Source organism: Gopherus evgoodei, chromosome 2, assembly GCF_007399415.2.
Source record: "Gopherus evgoodei ecotype Sinaloan lineage chromosome 2, rGopEvg1_v1.p, whole genome shotgun sequence".
NCBI lineage: Eukaryota > Metazoa > Chordata > Testudines > Testudinidae > Gopherus > Gopherus evgoodei.
This window is the reverse complement of record NC_044323.1, coordinates 32,300,618-32,326,052: the sequence shown is the minus strand read 5'-3', so window position 1 is coordinate 32,326,052 and position 25,435 is coordinate 32,300,618. Positions and strand designations below refer to the sequence as shown.

Sequence of the window (25,435 nt, the reverse complement as noted above, 5' to 3'; positions counted from 1 at the left end):
TATTTTGTTTTGGAAAGAAAACTGCCTGTGTCAATTACCTTATCAGAAGGTTATATCAGTGTCCTTCAGTGTTTCCTTAACAACCTCAGAAATGTATACCTCAAGGACAGACTAAGGGGACAATAGGCAGGTTATTACAGGGGCATCCCAAAATCCATGTTTCAGAGTAACAATCTCACCCACCTTGTCTCTCTAAAAATAAGCCAGATTGTTTGTTTAATCATTACTATGGTTCTGATTCCACAAGGTAATTAAGCATGTGCCTAACTTTAAGTATTAGGTAAACCTACTGAACACAGTACATTCCATACCAAAGTACTGCATAATATTTTCAGCAGCTTTCCTAGAGAAGTGATTTTTTTCCTCTGACATATATAGCTGTCCTGTCTAATAACAGAAAAGCCCAAAACTACAGCAAACACTGTGGTCTGAGAGTTCAAAAAGGCTAACAGTTGTCTTTTTACAAAGTATATAATCTTAATACCATAGCTCAGGTTATAGATCATAGGCACCAACTTTTCCTGACACCGGTGAGTGCTCCCGCCCCCGCTCCCCCCGACCACCCCTGCCCCGCCCCGCCCCCATTTCAACCCTTTCCCCCAAAGTCTCCGTCCCAACTCTGCCCCCTCCCTGCCCCATTGGACCCCTTCCCCAAATCCCCGCCCCGGCCTTGCCTCTTCCCCACCTCCTCCCCTGAGCACGCGACGTTCCTGCTCCTCCCCACTCCCTCCAACAGATTGTTTCGCCATGAAACAGATGTTTTGTGGAGGCAAGCACTGGGAGGAGAAGTGGGGAAGGCGCGCTGAGGGGAGGAGGCAGAGGTGAGCTGGGGCAGGGAGCTGCTGGTGGGTGCAGAGCACCCACCAATTTTTCCCTATGGGTGCTCCAGCCCCAGAGCACGGAGTCGGCGCCTATGTTACAGATATATTCTAAATTTGCTTTGCTTTATAACAAGGTGTGTAAGGACAGATGTTTAAAGATACATACCATTTCATTTCTTTACGCACATGTAAGGAATGTGTGTCTAGCACTCCCAGTGATGTCTTTTCCTTTAAGAAATACACTCACTAAACTGTAACTATACTTTAACTCATCATGCAATAATTCATGTTATAGTTATCTATTACACATGTAATGGTTGACATAAGATATTTGGTATGTTCCAAGTATTTTAAAAATATTCTTATTCTCCCATATTAAATAAAACAGAATATGAAAAACACAGCTTACTATACATTTTTCAAGCAAAACCCCAATAAAATATTTTTCATGTCCCAAAACATTAGTTCTGCCGCATAAGTAATACTACTGGTGACCACAATAAATATTTCTCTTTCTTGTAGTTATCATTACACAAGTCATACAGCATAGATTTTAACAAGCATGGAACTAGTTAGTGTCCCATTAAACTTACACAAAATCATGTGTTGTACGCAAACTGAATTCTACTGGCACTTCTACAATCAAGTTTAAGACTTTAGATTAAATGCAGATTTAGTTTAAAATGTGTATCTCTTCTTATATAATGATACAGTATAAGTATCCACAAACTAGATGAAAATAAAATATAAATTCAAAAAGAGGGTGTGTGCTATGCTAATAAAACATTTTCCAGTCAGTGTCAGTATAGTAATTATAAGTTCAATATTAAGGCACACATCACACAGTTGAGAATTACAATACAATAAAAAATGGCCACACACAAAAAATCTTACCTTAAAATAAAATCTACTTCAAAGTTTGTCTTTTCTTTGTTTTCACTTTTTAAAGGGTTAAATGGAATGATTTGTTAAGCGTTCTAGATTGTACAGTAAAATCTGCTTAAAAACTTAAGAAAATGTATACAAAGTCAGATATATTGGAAAATGATATGATCAGCATATATAAATTTGGTATCCATGGGCCTGACTGCTCCTTCTCTGAGAAAAGTGATGGGAGGAAGGAAGATAATGGTGAGGACATCTCTGTGAGGTTTCCTTTCCATAAAATTTCTCCACAATTGTTACATTGGGGGCAGTCCACGGAGCCTATCCACCAACCCTTCAGACTCCTCAGGACCTAAACAGATCCACATTGAGGCCTCTACCAGAAATGAGGCTCCAGAGGCCTTCCCCAGCTCATTCCATAGAATCAGGGCTGCAGGAAAACACATTGAATTCCATCGATTTTCACCTGTTTTTGTTGTTGTAGTAGTAAACACAGATAAATGCCCAGAAAAAAATAAATAAAATAAAAACTGAAAACTAAGGGCCCTATATGTATGATATATTCAGCAGAACAGTTTTGTACACTAGTGAGCCCCTAGATGTTCAGTTTTGTTTTGGCTTAAGTTTTAGTTCCAACTTTTCATTTTAGTTTATAAAACGCAGGTCAAGCAGGAACTTGTAGAGATGAGTTATGGACAAGTAGAACTGAGTTATGGAATAATTCCCTGCCCCATTTCCTGGATATTCTGGGGCCTACAGCCTGGCAGCACATAAAAAATACAAACTAATATATCCAAGGCCACTGGAAAATCACAAGCATGATAAAAATCATAAATTCCATAATGTTCACACTTCTCTACAAATCTGTAAGATATACCAAATTACTATTGTTTAATTGCAAATTAACAGCTTGGTACTGGCAGTCATGATATGTCTCAATGACAGCAATGACATACATGCTAGAAAACCACAAAACCAGTGGATTACAACTGTTGCCATACTTTATGCAGGGGGAGAATGGCGCTGGGAGGGGAGAATGATCCATCAAAAAACTGTTTTGTTATTCTCTCTCTGAGTAGAACCACAGGGTATAATGGGGCAATTGCTCATTTTCTCCTGAGACCTCTGTCATGCTGGGTACCACAAGTGTCTATTCTGTCACCTATTCTCCTCAACCTGTACAGTAATCAGAGTATTAGGGAAGATAAAAAGCAGCGTGGCTCGTGGTGCTTTCAACATGCAGCTGATACTCGTATCTATATCTCTGTTCCATCAGACTTGGACTGTGCAGCTGATTGTCTTTCCTAGAACTTTGCCATGCCTGGGAGTTAAAGGGGAAGGAGACTGGGGGGGGGAGAGGGGAGGAACAATCAGAAGAATAGACAGAGGTAATATCTGAGCCCTTGAAACAAGGGAGTTTATCAACCTCTCATTAATCAGGTTTGCAAACTGGAAAGCTTGTTAGATAGCTGCTTCTAAATGTGTTAATAAAATAAGTGATCTGGGGTACTTTTTATCCTGCTACATTTTATAAGAAGGTTGTGATCATTTATTTCAGATGCAACTTAGATAGTAGCCCATTCCACTGTCACCTTCAGTCTGGATTACTGTAATGCACTCTTAATTTGGGATATATTTGAAGACCAATTAGAAACAAACAGCCAGTGCAGAATGTGACTGCCCTCGTAGTATTCCACGCAGGGAGATATTACATCCAGAGAATGTGCTGGCTTCTAGTTCATTTGAGGTGCTTGTTTTGATATATAAAACTCCAAATGGTTTGGGCCCTGGTTACTATAAGAGACAACTTCTATCTGTTTTTCCCAGTATTTGAGGTCAATTTTTGATGCTTTGTCTTAACATCCCTAGATGTGTATGTTGGGGAGCTGGACACTGTTGGGGAGAATCCTGACTCTAGGCATTGCTTCATCAAAACCAAAATGTAAAAAAATACCAGCTAACAGAGTGGCTGAAACTGAAAGGGCTGGCCCCCAACCAGTTGAATACTGCCAATTAAATTACAATTGCAATGACCAAGAAGGTTGCTCCTCCGAAGAAAGAGTCCAAGGGTAGAAAGCAAGCTAAGCATAAAGAGCATCTGAAGCCCAAATTTCAAAATGATTTAAGAAATCTAAAGTAACTGCGTAGCTTGGGATATAGGACCGTAAATTTACTGAGCAAGCTTTTAATGGAAAAAGGATTGCATCACCCCGATTTGAGATCTCAAATGAGGGACTGTGGGTAAGTGCCTGGGTTCTTGGAATAAGAAGATACCATTTTCAGGGATCCAAGATATGAATCCAATACACTGAAGACAAAGTTGGAAAGTCTAGTGAGGACTTTTTCCAAACGTGAATCTTAGTGTTTATCCATAACTCCCCCATTAGTCTAGAAGAGTTTGTTTAATGTCAGGGCACAGTGCAAGGCTTATCTATTTTCCCCAGCTTTTTCTGAGAAGAGGATTGAGTAGAAGGGGTGGATTTTGTCTTAGTTGGCTAGGGATTATCCTTAATATGGCCTACTAACAATGGTTAAGAAGATGGCCAGCAAAAAATATTGACATAATTAATAAATTTTGTTTATGTACATCTTTTTTAAAAACTGCAATAAAGACTCAAACCTGCTAAGCGTGGCTCTAGCTGGTCCACATAACCATATGTCACTGCCACTGTTATCTATCTATGTGAAAAGATAGATTTACTAAGGAGCTGACTAGATGAGAGGAACTGAGTGAAATTGATACAGTACATCATTTTCTTTAACATCTAGGAAAACCAGAAAGAAGTGACTCCTCCCCTGGTGTTTACCAATAGTCTCATCTCTCTTTCAATTGCCCGCAATTCTGTCCATATGTATCACCTCATCTGGTATAAAAATTAACAAACAAGTGGAAATAAATGGGAGATTGAGTGGGAGGGAAAAAAAGTGGAGGTGAAAGACCAGAGGGCAAAGATGGAGTTAATTTAAATAAAAAAAACAACGTGGTGCTTTTCCATTTTGGGTTGGCCCCTGTAAATCCTAACTGTAGAGTTGGGGATATGACATGCACTGCATAGAATATATGCGTAATACTGGTTCTAAGGGATAGAATATCAGATTTACTTAACTATTTGTGGTTTTGTCATAGCGGTTGGCTCAGAAAGAGGATAAAAGCCTTAACACTCTTATAGCTAACTACCTTATGATACTTTGTTTGAATAAATCCAAGTTACTTGGGGCACAGGTGGATGTGGGTCTGTGGAGGAAATTTCATGAGGATGGACTAGGAAGACCTTGTGTCCCTACAGGCCACTGAGAAGCTAGCAGGCAGCTGAGCCTGGATAAGTGTTGGGCAGCCAAAAAAAGACAATTTGGTTTCAGACAAATCAGAAAAGGATTTCATGAGTAAAATTAAGCTACAATAATAATGTATGAAAATCTAAGAGGAAAAATGTCCTCTGGGGATATATAATGGAATTGCTCAGCAATGTAAGCTAGTAAACACATGACAAAAAGAGACACACAAAGAAGGGCATGGCTTAAGCACCTTCTATAGCCATAGTTTTCGAACAACTGCATATACACTAAGATGTGATTAAACTGCACTGCATCTATATGCCATACATGACATCTTTAAGACTGGAGAACTGGATAATCAAAGAACCACTTTGGGAAAAAGTGATATAAAAAGAGGGGAAACAAAAAGGAAGTTTATTTCTAATACAAAAAACAGAAGTTTTTGTTACTCTTCACAAAACATACGGGTATATTCTAAATTACACTTGTTACTACAAATAAAATGATATAGGATCCTAGTAAACAAAAACAAAACAACAAAATCTCCACAAATAGCAACAGAGTCACTGTAGTGAGGCAGATTGGCTGCCCACAGACCCGGAGGGGGAGGAGCCCCTCATTGAACCATGGTGGGCAGAGCCACACCACGCTCAACCCTCCCGCCGGAAGTTAGTGGGTGGGACTGGAGGTACAAAAGGCATGCCAGAGAACTCAGTTGGGAGGCAGCCACTGGGGGAGCTAGATGCCTCCTCTGAGCTCCCAGGCTGGGAGGTCGCTGCAAACTCCAAGGGAGCTGAGGACTGGCCAGGACCGCCAGGGCCATTTACAGACCCGAGCACGGAGGAGCTGCAAAAACTGACTGAGGCCTCCTTCCCCGACAACCAGGATGACCCTCTACAGAGCCAAGTACACCCTGAAGGGGAGTTAGGAAGTCGCCCTGGGTAGCCGACCCCTCTCTGGCTGCAACGCTGACAGCAACTGAGTCAGCATGTTGGGGTCAGGATCCCTGCTGACCCAGTGGCAGACCGTTCAGCCACTGCTAGGGCCCTGGGCCAGGATGCAGTGGCGTGGGTGGGCCTGCATCCACCCCTGCCACCCCAACCCGTGGGTGGCAGTCTCCCCATCTCTTAGGCATGAAGTCTGCACTTGTCAGCCCTCCACTAGAGCTAGGAGGCCTGACTGTTTGCTGCTCAGCATGAGTGCAGGCCTGAGCCCCTTAGACTCTCTACTGCCTCACTCGATCAAAGGCCTGGGCTAACTGACTGTTTGCTGCCCAGCCTGAGTACAGGCCTGAGCCAGAAACTTTGCTGCCCATCCCGACCAGGACCTGGGGCTCTGTAACTGTGTTTGTTGTTCAGCCCTGATCTCAGGCCCGAGCCCACGTCTCCCATTGCCTTGCTGATTCCCTACATCAGGCGACCCCTGGAGATGTAGTGAGGTGGATTGTCCACCCACAGACCCAGAAGGGGACGAGCCACTCCCCCCAACGGACTACAGTCACCCACACAAATTTTATTATTAAATTGAATGTAGTGACATAAAAATACTAGACCGGTTTAAAAAATTTCTGCATTAAAAAGGAAGGAAGGCCTTGGTACTGTGCTATTACAGTGCATTTTATTTATGCATTTCCTTTTCTTTTTCCCTCATTACATTACCCCCTCTATTTGTTAATTCCTTTTTCTCTTATAAGAGTCATTACCTGTGACCCAGTCTCTCCATTTGGGAGGCTATTGCTGAGACTCTTTTTTTTTTTTGCTAACAATGAATGTGTTTAGAAGGCCAGTTTGGTCATTTAAAATTTTTCTTTGTCTTATAGGCTTCTTCTTTTTTTTCTCTATATCTTTTGCACGAACTATTTTTTTTCCACTGTAAAATGCCAATTCATTGCACCTGAAATTTTTTGCAGAATGTATTAGTTTCTATGAAACTTTTGTCATGAAAGTTTCTCAGGTTCACAGAAAGAAAGAGCCACCCACTCCAGAATAGCCAGTGGTTAAAACACTCACCTGAGATGTGTAAAAGACAGGTTCAAGTCTCTGCTCTAAAACACGCAGAGTTGGTCTTGGCTCTCTAATATCTCAGGTGAATTCCCTGACCACTGGACTATTGGCTATTCTGAGATGGGGGTTTCTCATTTTCATGAAAATTTTCAAAAACTCGGTTTCATTCTGATGTAGAATGAAAACAAATGTCAAAATTTTTCACAATGGAACAGAATTCTTGTTTTCTGGCCAGCTCTACTTATAGTCCCATCTATGCTCTTTGGAAAATGCAAAAAACCTATTAAGTGAAACTATTCAACTCATCTTTCAGCTGATATCTGTGTAGCTAAGTTTGTCCAGCAATATGGAATATATTTTTCGATTTCATTCCCATAGAGAACCATAAAGACACCTTAGAAGTCCCTTTATCTTTTTTTAAATTTCATGGCAAGTTCCAGAGTCAACCAAGTTCTGATTCTTTAAGCAAAAACAACAAATCAGCTCTCCATTCCATAATTATAAATTTCTTCATCCAACTGACTCAGCAATGGTAATTAAAAACAAATTTAGCCATGTGTTTTAGAATCCCAATTAAAGCAGTTACTGTCTAATTACTAGCATGAAAACTTTCTGAATACAATACAACATGACTGCTATCATAATTTATTTTCGTATCTGGGAAACCTGCTTTCTTCATTCCCTTTATATGGGAAGGGCATGTCTTCTCCCCTTTCATTTTTGGTAGATCTTCTTTCCCTCCCAACTCTGTTTCCTCTGCATCACTTTTGTTGAACATCTTTTCCTGGCTAGTGTTCTTCTTTACACTACTTCTACCTTGCCCTTTTCTCTGTTTTTCTTATGTTGCAAGAGATTCAGATAAGGCCCCTCAAAATGTGGAAATATATCTGAATTGGATTGTTGTAGCCAAAAATCAACTGAAAATTATCTACTTCGCAACACTGTTATAAAAATCAATAATTGTTTGCAAAGTATTTTGAAGATTGGTGCTATAAAGGTAGAGGGGGGGATTTGAACCTTGGTCTCTTGTATCCCAGTTAAATCCCATAACCACAGGGCTAAAAGTTCTAAGAAAGAGGTACCTGGCCCCATCTTAGCCCCCTCTGCAAATATCTTCTACAGAGCTTGTCTACATGCACAGTACAGGGATATAATTTCTAAAGCACACTGACATGCTGCACACTAATTGGTCTATGTAGACTCTGGTGGTGCACTCTAAAAGTTCGCTAGGGCCATCAGGGAGCCTTTAATGGCCATAAGCAGGATCTACATGGAACAATTAGTGTGTAACATGTTATTGTGCTTTAGAAATCACACCCCCATAGTGCATAATGTCCTGAAAATTGGCAAATTTGCATATAGTTTCAGGTGCTTTAGAAATCACACCCCCATAGTGCATAATGTCCTGAAAATTGGCAAATTTGCATATAGTTTCAGGTCAACTGAAACAGATTTTTTTCAGCAAATAAACTATTTGTCCAAAACACTTTGCCACCTCTACTTATAATAATAATTCTTAGTTCTAATATAAAATCAGCATTTGCCAAAAGTTCCCACCTCTGGTATCTATTGTAAAATGCTGACTTTTTCATGATAACCACTGTAACTGTTATAAAATAGGCAGGCAAACTGTAAAAAAAAAAATTCTACATTTTTATGTTTTATTCTTTCCTTTGTTACTGCTCACATCATCTAAAGAACTAAAAAGATTCAGACTAAATACTGAAGTTGGGGGTTCAAAAGGCATTTAGATGTCATGGAGAAGAGTGGGTATAAATAGATAAGATATTTAGTAGCCAGAGCTGCAAAGTTAGCCAAATACTTTTCTTGGAATATGGCACAGAATTGTCTCTTATACAAGTGTTACTTTCTGCCAAGTAACTGTCCACCCTGGTAGCTGAAGAGCAGCAATATTCACTTGTTCATTTTGGAATTTTCAATTTCAGTTAAATTACACCTCCTCCTCCCCCACAAAAAAAAGTGCTCATTGCCAAGCACACCACAAAAAATGTCTGTTAAACTATCTGCATGTCTGTAAGTGCTGAAAAAAGCACAATGCTCTGGCACAGTATTCTGGAGAATCATTGTGAGAGGAGGGTAACTGTGCTAGAGAAAGGTTTCAAGCACACATCAATATTGTTGCCCCCTTTCAACTCAAGTGGCTAGTCAAAGTTTGGGGCACTGCAGATGTTCCAGCTGGGAGCAGAAATTGGTGATAGTCAGGTATTTCTTTTATACAACTTTGTTTATTTACAAAGAATGTACAAAGTCCTGTCTCTGTGAACAAAGAAGGAATCAAATAGCAGGAAACAGCTTGTTTTTCTCACAGCACCAAGAACACTCATTTCAGCCTACATCCATGACCCAAAAATCTCTCCCCAGGTTTGTTCCAGGGTCAGCCACCACACACACACACACACACACACAGTCGGCCTGCACCCAAGGGCCCAGCTGCCGGCCCCGCACCTGCCCCCAGCTATGACCCCAGCCTTGGCCGCTTTACCTCTGTCGGTGTTAATCCCCTCCCGGAGCCACGACCCCGCTCCTGGCCCCAGCTCTTGATGGGGAGAGGGAGGGGTGGACAGGGGTAAGGTGAGGTGTGAAGTAAAAAGTTTGGAGACCACTGCTTTACAGTTTGGTTAGCTGGTTTTCAGGACCCTCACTACAAAAAGTGGTCCAGCACCACTGCACACAACCCCACAGCTAAAGCCCTCCGCTCATTTAGTCCAAAAAACTCTTGGGCAGTTTCACAACCCCCATTTGTCTCACATGGTGGGCTTATGATTAACTTATCCTGAGAGTTATGTTAATTGAAGGGTCTCTTCATACCTAATCTCAAAGAGGTTTTTGATCCAAGCATTCACCAATACCTCACAGCATGACAATATTGTTATAAGAACAGGAGTACTTGTGGCATCTTAGAAACTAACAAATTTATTTCAGCATAAGCTTTCGTGGGCTACAGCTCACTTCTTCGAATGCATAGAATGGAACACACAGACAGGAGATATTTATACATACAGAGAACATGAAAAGGTGGAAGTATGCATACCAACAGGAAGAGTCTAATCAATTGAGATATATATTTCTTAAAACCTGTATCATATTCCAGCAAATTGTTCTAGTTTAATAATATGTTTATCTGCATAGACATACTCTACTGTTCTTCAGACTATTACAGAAGAGAAGTGGCAGATAAAATGCCACCCATTTTATTATTTAATAGAAATTACACTATGGTATTATCATATGCAAGTCATAGGTAATGAAGCTCTCTCAGATGCACGCACACACACACACACACCCTGAAAAACTACACTTGAGCTTTTTTGTAAATATAATATTTCAACATATAAAAATATAACTGAAGATATACCTTCTCTTACGCTGGATATGTCATGAACACTTGCCCACATGAACAAGTATGCCAAAAAATCTACTCAGCACGGCCTGAAGTACAATATTTGCACTTGAATTATAAATTAATTCCATGTGCTAGCTAAAGTCACACTTCATCAATAAAGAGTTTCCACCATTGTCTGTGGTATTGCACTGCAGCATCTTTTTCAGCTTTATTGGACCCTTTGGAGATTTGTTGTTCAATGTAGCCAACAACCTCTAGAGAATTTTGTTTAAGAATAACTACTTTCTAATTAATTTAAAAACGTGTGTGTGTGTGTGTGTGTGTGTGTGTGTGTGTGTGTGTGTGTGTGTGTGTGTGTGTGTGTGTGTGTGTGTGTGTGTGTGTGTGTGTGTGTGTGTGTGTGTGTGTGTGTGTGTGTGTGTGTGTGTGTGTGTGTGTGTGTGTGTGTGTGTGTGTGTGTGTGTGTGTGTGTGTGTGTGTGTGGTTAAGAGCGCTGCCCTTTGATATGGGAGACTGGGGTTCAAATCCCAGTTGGTACCCCTAACGCGTCACCTGCCTACCTCAAATATGAGAGCAACACAAACTAGGAGAGCCATACCGGCTCGGACATCGCCCGGATTAACAAGGTCCGTGCCAGATGTCAAGGAACCAGGACAATCTGACGATAAGTGGGCTACTGGAACAAACCATTCATGGATGAGACAAGAGAACCTGGAACTGATGGAATGCTACTATAACAGTAGACCTAAGGCGAGGGGATAAATGAAACGTATGAGGGAGCTATGGATAGACAAAAGACCTACATCCACACTTACTGAGAAACAGCTAGTTACCCCCCGCTTCAACATAGTAAAGAAGAAGCTGCTCTCACAGCTTGAGATAGACCAACTCCACATTACATCCCAGACTCAAGAAGGCCTGGAAGAACAAGTGGATGTGCAGCCCACTCCTGAAGCTGAAACTTCACTGCCACCCCCTCCATTGCAGAGCACAGCAGCTGATATGAGGCATAAGATCATGGAGAAACTAGCTACAGTCAATCCTCGAGACCAATTACCAAGGCTCAGTGGAGAAGTACCATCAGATAGTATGTTAGAAGATGCCAATAGGGCCCTCATGACAATCCCTACTACTACCACCATAACTCAAACCAATGAACTGGTATATGCTACAGCCTCTGTAATCCTGGAGATGCTTGGCTGTACGATCAAGAAGAACAACAGTATATACCCATCCTGGAAAATGAGGTTGGAGGATAAGACCAAGGCGACTTGGAGAGAAGTTAGTCAGCTGGTGGAATTACAGAAGGGTGTAGAGATTAAGGATAAGACTCGGCTACTGAAAAAATACAAGGGCCTGACTCCATCTGAAGCCCTAGAGACTGCTAAACAAAGGCTCAGAGCACTGGCTACCAGGTTAAGGAGATACACTAGAGAAGCAGAGGCCAAAAAAGTAAATGCCCTGTTCTCTAAAGAACCATCTAAGGTGTACTCCCAATTACAGTGCAATAGCAGCAGAAACTGAACAGTACTGGAAGAACATCTGGGAGAAAGAGAAGACTCATAACACCAGTGCAAAGTGGCTGCAGGACCTGAGAACAGAGCACAAGCAATCTCCCAGAACAGAAATCAGTTACCATCACAGTAGAAGACATCCAGCAGCGGGTCAAGAACATGAAGAGCTGGACAGCACCTGGACCAGACATGATCCACACCTATTGGCTAAAGAAACTAACAGCAGGTGCATGAACGCCTAGCAGCACAGATGAACCAGCTGCTGGCAGCAGGCTCCCACCCAAACTGGCTAACACAAGGAAGGACAGTGCTGATCATGAAAGACCCCTGCAAGGGAATAGAACCATCCAACTACCGGCCAATAACCTGCCTCCCCACAACATGGAAAATCCTATCAGGTATCATAGCTGCCAAGCTACAGGACCATATGGGCCAGTACATGAGCACAGCTCAGAAGGGCATTGGGAACAACACCAGAGGCTCAAAACACCAGTTGCTCATAGATAGAGCCAGTCACCCAAGATTCAAGGTCTAGACAGACCAATCTGAGCACAGCCTGGATTGACTACAGGAAAGCCTACGACTCAATGCCGCACACGTGGATCTGTGAATGTCTGCTGCTATACAAAGTCAATAGGATACTAAGGACCTTCCTCAAGAACTCAATGGGACTATGGAAGACGACACTGGAAATCAACTCAAGGCAGCTTGCACAAGTGGCCATCAAGTGCGGCATATACCAAGGTGATGCACTGTCTCCACTGCTGTTCTGCATAGGCCTAAACCCCCTCAGCCAGATAATTACAAGGACTGGATATGGGTATGGGTTTAGGAGTGGAACTACCATCAGCCACCTCCTCTACATGGATGACATCAAGCTGTATGCTAAGAATGAACGAGACATCGACTCACTAATCCACCTGACGCGGATTTACAGTGAGGATATTGTGATGTCATTCGGATTGGAGAAGTGTGGCCGGATGGTAGTGAAGAGAGGGAAGGTAATCAAGACTGATGGGGTAGAACTACCAGTGGGCCACATAGCAGACATACAGACCAGCTACAAGTACCTTGGCGTCCCACAGTCACATGGAAACCACGATGAGGAGGCAAGGAAGACAGCAACATCCAAGTATCATCAAAGGATAAGACAGGTCCTGAAGAGCCAGCTCAGTGGGAAAAACAAGATCCATGCCATTAACAGATACGCCCTGCCGGTTATCAGATACCCTGCCGGTATAGTGAGCTGGCCAAAGGAGGACATGGAGGCTGCCGATGTGAAGACCCGGAAGCTCCTCACAATGCACGGAGGTTTCCACCCCAAGTCCAACACCCAGAGACTGTATACCAGCAGGAAAGAAGGCGGGCAGGGCTTGGTGAGCATCAAAGCCACTGTCCTGGATGAAACCCGAAGCATCCAGGAGTACATCAGTAAGATGGCCCCCAAAGATGAGCTGCTGAGAGAATGCCTGAGGCAGCAGCAGACATGGGAGGAAGACCAAGCAGAAGAAGTGCCATGGCAAGACAAGATCCTGCATGGGATGTACCATCGACAGATAGCTGAGGTGGCTGACATTGGGAAATCCTACCAGTGGCTGGAAAGGGCTGGATTAAAAGACAGCACTGAAGCACTGATCATAGCAGCACAGGAACAGGCACTGAGCACCAGATCCATTGAAGCAGGGGTCTACCATATAAGAGAGGACCCAAGGTGCAGACTGTGCAGAGAGGCCTCAGGGACAGTCCAACACATAGTGGCAGGATGTAAGATGCAGGCAGGAACAGCATACACTGAACGGCACAACCAAGTGGCTGGCATTGTGTACAGGAACATCTGCACAGCGTATGGGCTAGATCCTCCCAAGACCAGATGGGAGATTCCACAGAAGGTTGTGGAGAATAGCAGGGCTAAGATTCTGTGGGACTTCCAGATCCAGACGGACAAGCAGGTACTGGCCAATCAACCAGACATTGTGGTAATAGATAAGGACCAGAAGACAGCGATGGTGATAGATATAGCAGTGCCAAGTGACAGCAACATCAGGAAGAAGGAGTATAAGAAGCTGCAGAAGTACCAGGGCCTGAAAGAGGAACTAGAGAGGATGTGGAAAGTGAAGGCCAAAGTGGTCCCAGTGGTGGTAGGAGCACTCGGGGCTGTGACTCCTAAGCTGGGTGAGTGGCTCCAACAGATCCCAGGAACAACATCGGAGCTCTCTGTCCAGAAGAGTGCAGTGCTAGGAACAGCTAAGATACTGCGCAGAACCCTCAAACTCCCAGGCCTCTGGTAGAGGACCGGAGTTTGAGGAAGACACATACCACCCATAGGGGTGAGAGGGGGGTTTAATTATATATATATAAACACACATACATACACACACATATATATATATATATTTTTAAAACACACACACACAGAGGTATGCATTCTGAATTTTGGTAACAATATTGTTGCTTTATGGAGATAGATATTAAAATTCCGACTTTCAAATATTATTAATTTTCTGAGAGAGATTTCTTTGAGATGAAATTTCTAAATTTTTCAGTGATTGTTGCTGACAGGTCAAACAAGATCTGTTCAGACTATTTCTAAAATATAGGAGCATGAGAAACCACAGTTACAGTAGTAATTTTTTTTTCCAATATGTTAACTGGTCAAATCGTCTTCCACTTTCAAACCATTTTTGCACTCTGGTAATTCAAAAATGGCTTCATACATACATATCTATTTGACCAGTTCACATACTGAAGAAAAAATTACTTATTGTAACTGTGGTTCTTTGAGATGTGATGCAGATGTGTATTCCACAGAGGTGTGCGAGTGTCCAGCTCCTGGAGCTGGAGAATTTTGCCTAGGCAAAAGTCTAGGAAGTGGCACTCACGTCTCATTCTTATAGCCCCTCCCCGAGCAATATGAGGCAACACCACCTTGACACCCACACCCAGTTTCTTTACACCAAACACCCAGAGACTGGACTCTGATACAGAGGGTATGGAGGGTGGGTCGTGGACATCTCAAAGAATCATAGCTACAGTAAGTCATAATTTCTTTTTCTTTGAGTAGATGCAGCATTGTATTCTATTTTGGTGACTAAGAAGCAGTACCCACCACAGGAGGCAGGGCTTGGGCTCTACTGAAATAAAGATTGCAGGATCACAGTACCAAAACATGCTCTGGAAGATGCAGTAATGGCATAATGGTTCATAAATGTATGTATGGACAACCACATAGCAGCCCTGTAAATGTCCAGTATTGAGATGTCACTGAGGAATGCTATTGCTGTTTCTTATGCTCTTGTAGAATGAGCTTGCACTCACTGAGGTGTAGCAGAAGTTATTTCATATGCAGTCTTGATGCAGAATGCTATCCATTGAGAGATCATCTGTGAATGCTTGCCCCTTCATATGATTTGCATATGACACAAACAGGTGAAACAAGCACAAAACAATTTAGTCCTGTCTAGACAGAAAGCTGGATGTCACCTGATATCTAATGTATGGCAATGCTGCTCCTCCAGAGGTGAATGTGGTTTAGAAAAGAACACGGGTAAGTATACCGGCTAGTTCAAATGAAACTAAGGAACAACTTTAGACAAAAATGTTGGATGTGGTCGTAACATCACTTTGTGTTTGGAGAACTGGGTATACGGAAGCTCTGCCATCTGAGCTTGAAACTCTCAGGCTCTCCTTGCAGACATTATTGCTACCAGGAATGCAGTCTTCTGACACAAAAGCAGAAAGGGACAACATGCCAGGGGTTTGAACAAAGGTCCCATTAAAGCTGCTAGGACCTTGTTAAGATCCCACATAGGAAGCAGCTCTTGGATTGGAGGATGGAGATGAAGAAGCCCTTTTCAGAATCTTGTTATCATGGCACTGGAGAAGAGTGATCTTCCCTGAATGGGAGCATGAAATGCTAATATTGCTGCCAGCTGCACTTTCAATGAATTAAGTGCAAGTCCCAATGACTCAAGATGCAGTGGGTACTCCAAGATGTCCTGAACAGAAGCCAGTGTCAGCTGAATTCTGTTAGCCAATGACTATACCAAAACCTCTTCCATTTACTGAATAGGCAATTCTGGTAGAGGGCTTTCTATAGTTAAGTAGGATCTGTTGAACAGTCACCAAACATTGCACTTTCTCTTCATTCAGCCATGCTGTGAGATGCAGGAAGCTGAGTGCAGGATGTATGGTGTGACTGTGATTCTATCTGAGTAGGATGGGATGGACAGGAAGGGGTATGGGAAGTTGAACTGACAGCCTGAGTAGTTCAGAGAACCAGCATTGCCTTGGCCATGCCAAGACAATGCAAATGAGCTTGGTCTGGTCCATCTACATCTTGAAGATGACCTGTGGGATGATTGGGATCAAGGGAAAAACATACAAGAGAGCTGACTGCTAGCTGAGTTGCAAAGCATTGGACAGGGAGTCCCCTTGAGAGCACAACATATGACATTTCCTGTTGTCCCTCATAGCAAACAGATCAATCATATGAATGCCTCAAACTGCGAAGATAATCCAGAGGATACTTGTCTTCAAGGATCACTCATGACTCAGGGAAAAATTCCTGCTGAGCTTGTCTGTGAGATGATTTTGGACCCTGGGCAATTGGTCACCTATTGGAGTGATACTCTGCTTGATGCAAAACTGCCACAACCTGATTGCCTCTTGACAGAGTATCCAGGAGTGTGCTTCCCCTTGCTTGTTCACATAATACATTGTGGTGGTATTGTCGGTAAGTATGTGAACCACTCAAGTCACTGCTATGGTCCAAAAGAGTGTGACAGGCATTGTAGATGACTCAAAGCTCCAGCATGTTAAAATGCAGTGAGTACTCCTGCTCCCATCACAGACCTTGAACTTTCAGCAACCTCAGATGTGCTCTCCAGCCCATCAAGGAGGCATGGGTGAGAACAGACATGGTTGCTAAGGGCTAACAAAGGGAACACCCTGACAAACATTCTCCAGTTGAGCAAGACCAATGTAGTGTTGCTGTAAGAAAGGACTTCCTCTCTAGACCTGCCCCTCAGGAACCAGTCATCTGGATATAGGAAGATATGGATTCCTTTCTCCCTAAGGTATGCCAATCACCACAACCATGCGTTTGGTGAAATCCAAGGGGCAGAAGAGAAGCCGAAGGGAAGCACTGAATCCTGAAAATGGCACTCTATGATGAATCAAAGGAATTTTCTGTGGCTTAGCAAAATTGCCACATGAAAATAGTGTCCCAAAGGTATAGAGCAGAAAATCAGCTGTTCTGAGATAACATGAGGAGAGTTAGTAGAGTGACCATTCGGAACCTCATGTATCTGATATATTTGTTGAGGCTGTGAAGGTTGAGAATAGATTTACCCCTCTGTTAGATTTGGGCACCAGAAAGTACCAAGAATGGAAGCCCTGACTGCAGTGTTCCAGTGGAACCTCCACCACCACTCCCAAAGCCAGCAGAGAGTGAACTTGCTCAAGGGGCAGTACCTCGTGAAAGGGGTCCCTGAAGAGGGATGAGGAGCAAGGGTGGGGAGCAGGGACAGAAAAGAACTGGATGGCATCACCTGATTGGACGGTGCTTAAGACCCAGCTTTCAGTGGTGATCATGCCCCAAACATTGTGAAAGTGGGCCAGCCTGTCCCCAAACAGAGGGGATAGGGAGAAGGAAGTGACATCTGGAACATTGCTCCAGACCAAGGAGTCAAAATAGGTGTTGCGGGTGCAGGGCACTGGGGAAGGCATGTCGACTGGCCAAACCCCAGACCTGTCGGCTTCCTCCTATTGGACCTATGTCTCTTTCTGGGGCAGACCTGCTGTCTTGAGGGAGGGAAAGGCTGCCCGAATATGTGCTGATGATACTGCTGCTGCTGACCACTGTAGTGGCACTGTCACACCCCAATGGCCCCCTCCCTCAAGGGATCTCCTGGGGAGGCAGATCAGCACTGTATGTTGCTAATGCTGTTGCAGGCGTTGCAAAGTATTCTGGGCAGGGTTAAAGGTGTGAGTGTGGAGTGGAAGATTCCTTTGCACTTTGCGAGAGGCCAAAGGGGGGAAAAGGGAGAAGAGAACGTGTTAACGTGACAACTCAGCTCAGCCCGAAGAAAAGATGCCGGCTCCAGTCCAAGGCCACTGCACTCGAACAAACTTTATACAGCAAGAAGTCTGCAGCTGTACCTGGATCTTACCCAATACCAGAAAAATAGGGAGACGGTGAAGGCCAGTGAGGGGAAAAACAACAGTCTCACAAAGCCGGTGCATTTTGGGAACACTGAGGAGGCCACAGAAAGCCGATTTGGACTAGTACAAAGAGCATGGGGGACTGAGGTTCCTGAATGAAACGCCCCCAAAAGACCCCAGGACTTAAAACCCTCCTGAAAGTTGAAGCAAATTGGAGATCAACAGCGGACCCCGGACGACCTGTGCATAGGACAGAACTCCTGTCCACCTCTTCCCACCCTTCTTCGTATGTTACACCCAGGCTTGGCCAGCCCCACCGAGTGCATGTGTGAGTATGAAAGTGTGTTAGGGCTTGGGGCACTAACACTTTCTTCCTTCCTCTGAGTGACATGGGGAACCCCCAGCACACTTTGCTGTTATTTTATTAATAAAGCTTAAAACTCAGTCACTTTGTGAGCTCCGTCATCTCCTCCCCAATGATCCTGCAGCCTCAGCCTGATCACCTGACGCCTCAGGAAGACTGGTAACAGAAATTTTTGGTGGAGAATTGCGGGGGAAGGGGAGGTATCGTGGAGTGAACCAACTAGTCTGCCCTTAGTATTTCATGTTTGCTCTGCCCGGCATAGTATTTCATACTGAGGATTTTATGATTAAAGGTGTGTTCCCCAAGCACCACATGGCAGCTCTAGACCCCTTGAAGGAGTCCAGAGTCTCATCCATTGTGTCCAAAAAAAGCACTTGGTCATCGAAGGGCAAATCCTCTATGGCCTGCTGCACATCGGGAGCAATGCTCGAATTCTGCAGCCAGGAAGCCCTTCTAATGGTCACTGCTAATGCCATCACTCTGGCCGAAGTAGCCGAGACATCCAGAATGAACTGCAATGAAGTCTTAACTACAAAGCAGCATTCAGTGATAAAATGCCCCAAATTCCTCCCTCAATGCTTTGGATAGGTGGTCTGCAAACTTAGACATAGCCATCCAGTTCACAAAGTCATATTTGGACAGCAGTGCCTGCTAGTTAGCAATGCAAATCTGCAAGGATGACGAGGTGTAAATCTTCCTACCCATCAGGTCCATCCATCTAGAGTTCTTATTCTTGGGAGTGGACTTAAATCTGCCCTGCTGGGCTCTATTGTTCACTATGGTTACAACCAGGAAATTTGGAGCCAGATGGAGTAAAAACCCTCAAATCCCTGCACCAAAATGAAGTAGTGTTTCTCCATGTGCTTTGCAGTAGGCAGTACCAAAGCTAGTGTGCTTCAGAGAAACTTATAAGGCTCTAGGGGCAGATGGCTTCAGGATATTCAACAATTTATGGGTATTCTACTGCAGGAACCCCACCTGAATACTGAGGGAAGCACCCATGCACCACAAAAGTCCCAGGATTTAGGAGATAAAGGTGGAGCCAGCCCTGAGGTTGTGAGCGACCAGTCTGACTCATCTGTAGCCCAGAATGAAGAGGGAACTGGTGCTGATGGTGGGAACAGTACCACCGGCACCTAGTACACCTCCATCATTTCCATTGCTGAAAGCAGCGTCAACCTGGAAGTCATCAGTGGTGCAGAAGCTGAGAGCGGTGAGTGCTGCCATGGTAACACTGGCAGCGCCGACAGCAGGGGTGCCAAAGAACTTTCCGGTGCTGAGGAGATCCCTTGTGCCAAGCCGAGCACCAGCCCTACTTCCACTAACTCTGGAAGGGAAATATGGGGGTCTGGTGCTAAAAGACCCACAGGTTCAGCAGCCCACACAGCCACTGCGGCTATAAATACCACATCACTGGCAAAGTCCTGGATCAAGGGAGAAGTAGGGACTGAAAAGCAGAGTAGGTCGATTGTCATCTGATACACCACTGGTAGGGAAACCACCGGTGCCGGCATCGCCCTTGTCATTACCTGACTCAACAGATGGCCTGGGGCCAGAACCAAAGCCAATGGTAAGGGTCTCTGACCTCCTTGCGCAGTACTGGGGAGTGGAAGACGGGACTTGCTCCATCCTGTGCACCAGCATTCACACCATACCAGCCTGTGTGCCTTCTAGAGGATGCATACAAATCCCCACAAGACCTGGAGCAACAGTCTTATGTGACCTTTTCCTCAGTACACGTGATGGGGAGCAACTTCTGTCTTCAGAGAGGCACCAGCTTCAGAGTGCAAAACAGCGACATTCTCAGAACCCCAGGGCAACTACCAATCCAATATAGGCTTTAATGTCAAAGCAGGTTGCATGGCCTGTTCGAGCAGGTACTGCTTTATATGACGATCCCTCACCACCTCAGTCCATTTTGTGAACGATACGCAAATTGAATATTGCTCCTTGATGTGGGCTTCACCTAAGCACAGCAACCCCTGTGTGTGACGATTGTCATTGGGGATCGCTCCCGCACACGATGGACAACGTTTAAACCAGGGCAAATACTTAATCTAAAGCTAACTCACACTATACTAAGGGTACTAATTAACTATATACAACTAGAAAAAGTTATTAAGAAAAAGAGATTGTGAGGTGAGGAACCACAAAGGGCTCTGACTCCAGCCACAGGAAATAAGAAGGAACTGAGAGGGGTTGAGGCAGTGCTGCCTCATATAGCTGGGTAGGGACTGTGAGCACGAGGTATGAGCGCTGCCTCTTATGGGTACTGGTAGGCAAAATTCTCTGGCTCTGCTGCACTGCATGCACACACACACACACACACACACACCTAAAGGGAATACATGGCCACACCTACTCAAAGAAGAATAGGAATAATATGCAGCAGCTGTATTATGTATATGAGGGCCCTGTGAGGAGGGACGAGTTGTGAGTTACACTGCAAGGAAAGAAGATAGCAGTATTGTCAGTATGGAGGTGAGTTCACAGGTGGAGATAAGGGTGGGGTTTATGGGAGACCAATGATAGTAATGAATTCCATAGCCAAGGACCTGTTACCCCAAAGTTCAAATGCAAAACTGATTGCAGCATCCATCAGGGCAGATACATAAAGAGAGTTGGTCTGTTGAGGTAGACACAGCCCAGACATTAACATTAACATCCTGAACTACACTTAAAAGCAAATAGAAATAAGTGCATTCTGCCAAGGATAAATGTAATATGCTCAACACCAGTTGCACCACTGAGCAAGCAAGATGCCACATTCTGCACAACATTAAACTTCCAGATGGTCTTTTAGGATAGCTCCAAATAGCATGCAATATAAATGTCCAATCTAGAGGTGGGGGAAGACATAGAGAACCATGGCAATGGCAGTATTCACCTGTGGAATTTTTTATGCATCCATTACTATAGCATCTACAGTAGATTCTACATACACAAATTAAAAGGTGTCAGTGAAAGATGCATTGGTAACCAGCTAAGAGACAGAGAGGAGTCAGTTAAACTTTCTGATCGTGGTTAAAACACTGGAAACTGCTGAAGCTTTGATTACACTGCATTAGTGATATCACTGTTGCTAACACCAGGGCAACTGAACGACTGATAGCACCATTAGGATTTCTGTCTGATGATTTTCGAGTGTGGACAAAGTTGTATAATTTATAGTTTTATTAAAAAAAACCAAAATAATCCTATGCCAATTATTAGTAAATTATATTATTTACATTCCTTGATAAACTTGTAAAGGGATTCTCCCTGAGGGAAACACATAATTGGCTTAAAAGTGCCATGGAATGGTGTTATTTTTATTATGTAATACATCAACAGCATTATAAATATGTATATGCTACTATATATTTTCAAAAATAGTCATAACAATCAATTTTTTTTTTTTTGCTTTTGGAGATTCCTATTTGTCAGGCAATTTCTTTTCAGCTAACAAACATTTGACATGATACAAGACAACATTAGGGTTACTTCAGTAATGCATTAAAAACAGTTGATGAAAGACTTTCGGCAAAGTATTCTAATTTAATAAAAGTTCTTGAAAGTTGTTATCCACATAAAGAAATGTCTTGGAATACTGCACCTCAAAATTCAAAAACAAACAATAATTCATAAAAAAGAAATCATTTAAGTTTTAAATAACATCAAATAAATAATTAAATAGATGGACTGATTCCGGGGACTTATACTTCAAAAATAGCAAAAAAAAAGTCTAAGCAAGAGGAGGGTGACAGGAACGTCCAGAGTTTCAGAATCTCAATATATGAGCTATTTAGCTAAATTTCAACACCTGAGTCTTCAGCATTTTTATAATCAAAGAACTGTTAACATTTCTTTTCATACCTTTATGTATTTTACTAGTTTCTGAATTTGCCAGTATTCAGATGGCAAATCAGTGTTCCCTTCCTGGTGACGTTCAGGCTGTTCTTCATCTTCCTCACTCTCAGAAGAACTTTCACTAATTTCATCAGATTTTTCTGACACTTTACTAGTAACAAAAAGACAAATTCACTTACTTTTAAGTAGTTATTGATTAATGTAAACAGACACAGGTATAACAAATTGGACAAGATTTTTCTCATTTAAAACTTCATTAGAAAAAAAATTCATAATTCGATTTACCAGCTATTGAACGAGATTACAATTACTGTATGTACTAAAAGATAATACAAGAATGGAATTAAAGGGAGAAAAATGAATACGCTATACCGTTTTGAAACTGATTGTCCTTTAATAGGTCCAGGGGGAAGGATATTGGTTTTTTTCTTGCTTTCCGGAACAATAGGTCTGTTCTCTTTTTCTTCTGGGATAACTTTGTTTGCAGCTTTGTCACTGAAAATATTTGTTTTTGTTAAACATCTTATTTTACAGTTCTATAAATATTGTATCTGTTCTTCAATATCTGCACAACAATATCAGTATACAAATGTGTGTAAATTAATTTGTGTAATGATCTTCATTAAGAAGTTACACTGTTTAAATTGATCAGCTCTGCTGCACAGTCTGATACTTAGAGCATTTTTTTCCCCCACGGTACATTTTCAGTGGGATTAAATAGCAAGAGAGCATTATAAAAATTAGCAGCAGAAGTTATTGGATTTGAAATGTAAAGATTTTATTTAGGTGCCTAAATTTCTGTTCAGACAAATTTTTGAGGATTCGGAGAATACCAAGAGTGTCTAAACAAGATACAGTACAACTTCACTGATCGTCTTTTTTTCTGTTTTTTTTATGAAGTAAACTTTTGTGGGGCAAGGACTGAGCCTTGTGCAAGGAATCAGCAAGTATATACTCGGATCTACTGAAAACAAACAATCAGTAGGGAAGGAGGTATGGGTCAACATTTTCAAACCTGGTTCCCTAAAGTTAGGCTTCTAAATCCAAATTTAGGCATCTAAATAAAATGGCCTGATTTTCAAAGTACAGTGAACCTCCAGTTCTCATTGATTCAGACAGAATTTGTGGGTGCACAGCACTTCCACAAAATCAGGCAACTTACATTTAAGTATGCAAATCAAGATTTAGGTGCCTAAATTCAGGCACCCAGAGTTGAAAATTATGGCTACAACATAAGAAAAATGGTCAATGTTTTAATTGGCCAAATAAAATTCTAAAACCACTTTTTTTTCATTTATGAGATACATAAATCATCAATGCAAATCAGCAGGTAGGCACTGCAACAGAAGTTGTCCTTTAGCAAGACCTGAATGAGAAGAGGGTGGAAGCCTTCTAGGTTTGCTAATTTGTAGTTCAATAATCTCATCAAGACAAAATCCAAACAAAACAGAACATTCTTTTTCTCAACAAAGTTAATGAGATCTCACTGAAAACTTTTTTATAGATTCACAGGTTCCAAGGCCAGAAGGGATCATTCTGATACTCTAATTTGACCTGCTGTATAACACAGGCCACAGAACTCCCCCAAAATAATTCCATTTCAACTAGAACATTTAAAAAAAATCCAACTTTCATTTAAAAATTGCCAGATATGGAAAATTCAGCACAACTCTTGGTAAATTGTGCCAAAGGTTAATTACCCTCACTGTTAAAAATGTACACCTTATTTCCAGTCTGAATTTGTCTAGCTTCAACTTCCAGCCATTGGATCACATTGTACCTTTCTCCGCTACACTAAAGAACTCATGATCAAATATTTGTTCCCCATATAGGCACTTACAGGCTGTAATCAAGTCACCTATTAACCTTCTCTTTGTTAAACTAAATAGATTGAGCTCTTTGAGTCCATCACTATAGGGCATGTTTTCTAATCTTATAATTATTTCCATGGCTCTTCTCTGAACCCTCTCCAATTTATCAACATACTTCTTTAATTGTGGGCACCAAAACTGCACATGATGTTCCATCAATAGTCGCACTAGTGCCAAATATAGAGATAAAATAATCTCGCTACTCCTACTTGACATACCCCTCTTTATGCATCCCAGGATCACATTGGCCCTCTTGGCACAGAGTAGCACTGGGAGCTCATGTGTAGCTGATTATCAGCCATGACTCCCAAATCTTTTTTAGTCACTGCTTCCCAGGATAGACTCCTCACATCCTATTAGTATGGACTATGTTGTTCATTCATAGATATATATATTTACATTTAGCCATATTAAAGGCATATTGTTTACTTGCGCTCAATTTCCAAAGCCATCCAGATCAGTCTATAGCAGTGAACTATTCTCTTCATTATTTACCCAATTTTTGTGTGATCTGCAAATTTTATCAATCATGGTTTTATGTTTTCTTCCAAGTCTTTGATAAAAATATTAAATAGCATAGGGCCCCAATAGCAGATCCCTGTGGAACCACACTAGAAACATACACTCTCAGTGATGATTCCCCATTTACAGTTACATTGAGCCCTATTAGTTAGTCATCTTCTGATTCAGTCAATGTGTACCCTATTAATTGTATATTGTTCTTGGTTTTTAATCAAAATATTGTGTAGTACCAAGTCAAATGCCTTTCAGAAGTTTAAGTACATTACAGCAACACTATTAGTACTGGAATGGGTTACCTAGGGAGGTGGTGGAATCTCTTTCCTTAGAGGTTTTTAAGGTCAGGCTTGACAAAGCTCCAGCTGGGATGATTTAGTTGGGAATTGGTCTTGCTTTGAGCAGAGGGTTGGACTAGATGACCTCCTGAGGTCCCTTCCAACCCTGATATTCTATGATTCTATCTTTATCAACCAAACTTGAGTTAGTTCTATTTTCCATAAACCCATGTATATTGGTATTAATTGTATTATCCTCCTTTAATTCTTTATTTATTGAATTGTATATCAGCTGGTCCATTTTCTTGCCCAGGATCCATATCAGATTGACAGGCCCATAAATATTTAAAAATATTGGCCCATCAGCTTTCTTACAGTCTTCGTTAACTTTTCCAGCATTCCAAAACTTATTGAAAAGCAACATTAATGGTGTAGTGAGCTCCTCAGCTAGGTCTTTTAAAACTCCTTAATAGCAGAGGGCTGTAGTGAAGTCTCATATTATTAAGACTTCAGTAGTTACACAAAATATAAT

The 25,435-nt window shown here is 42.3% G+C and overlaps 1 protein-coding gene across 1 annotated transcript in view; it reads right to left on the bottom strand.

Moving 5' to 3' along the window:
* ARMC4 (armadillo repeat containing 4) overlaps positions 1–25,435 on the bottom strand; it is a 160,183-nt gene that overhangs the window by 92,865 nt on the left and 41,883 nt on the right. Inside the window, 2 exon segments of the mRNA XM_030550281.1 lie at positions 22,245–22,389; positions 22,611–22,733. Coding sequence (XP_030406141.1) covers positions 22,245–22,389; positions 22,611–22,733 — 268 coding nt within the window.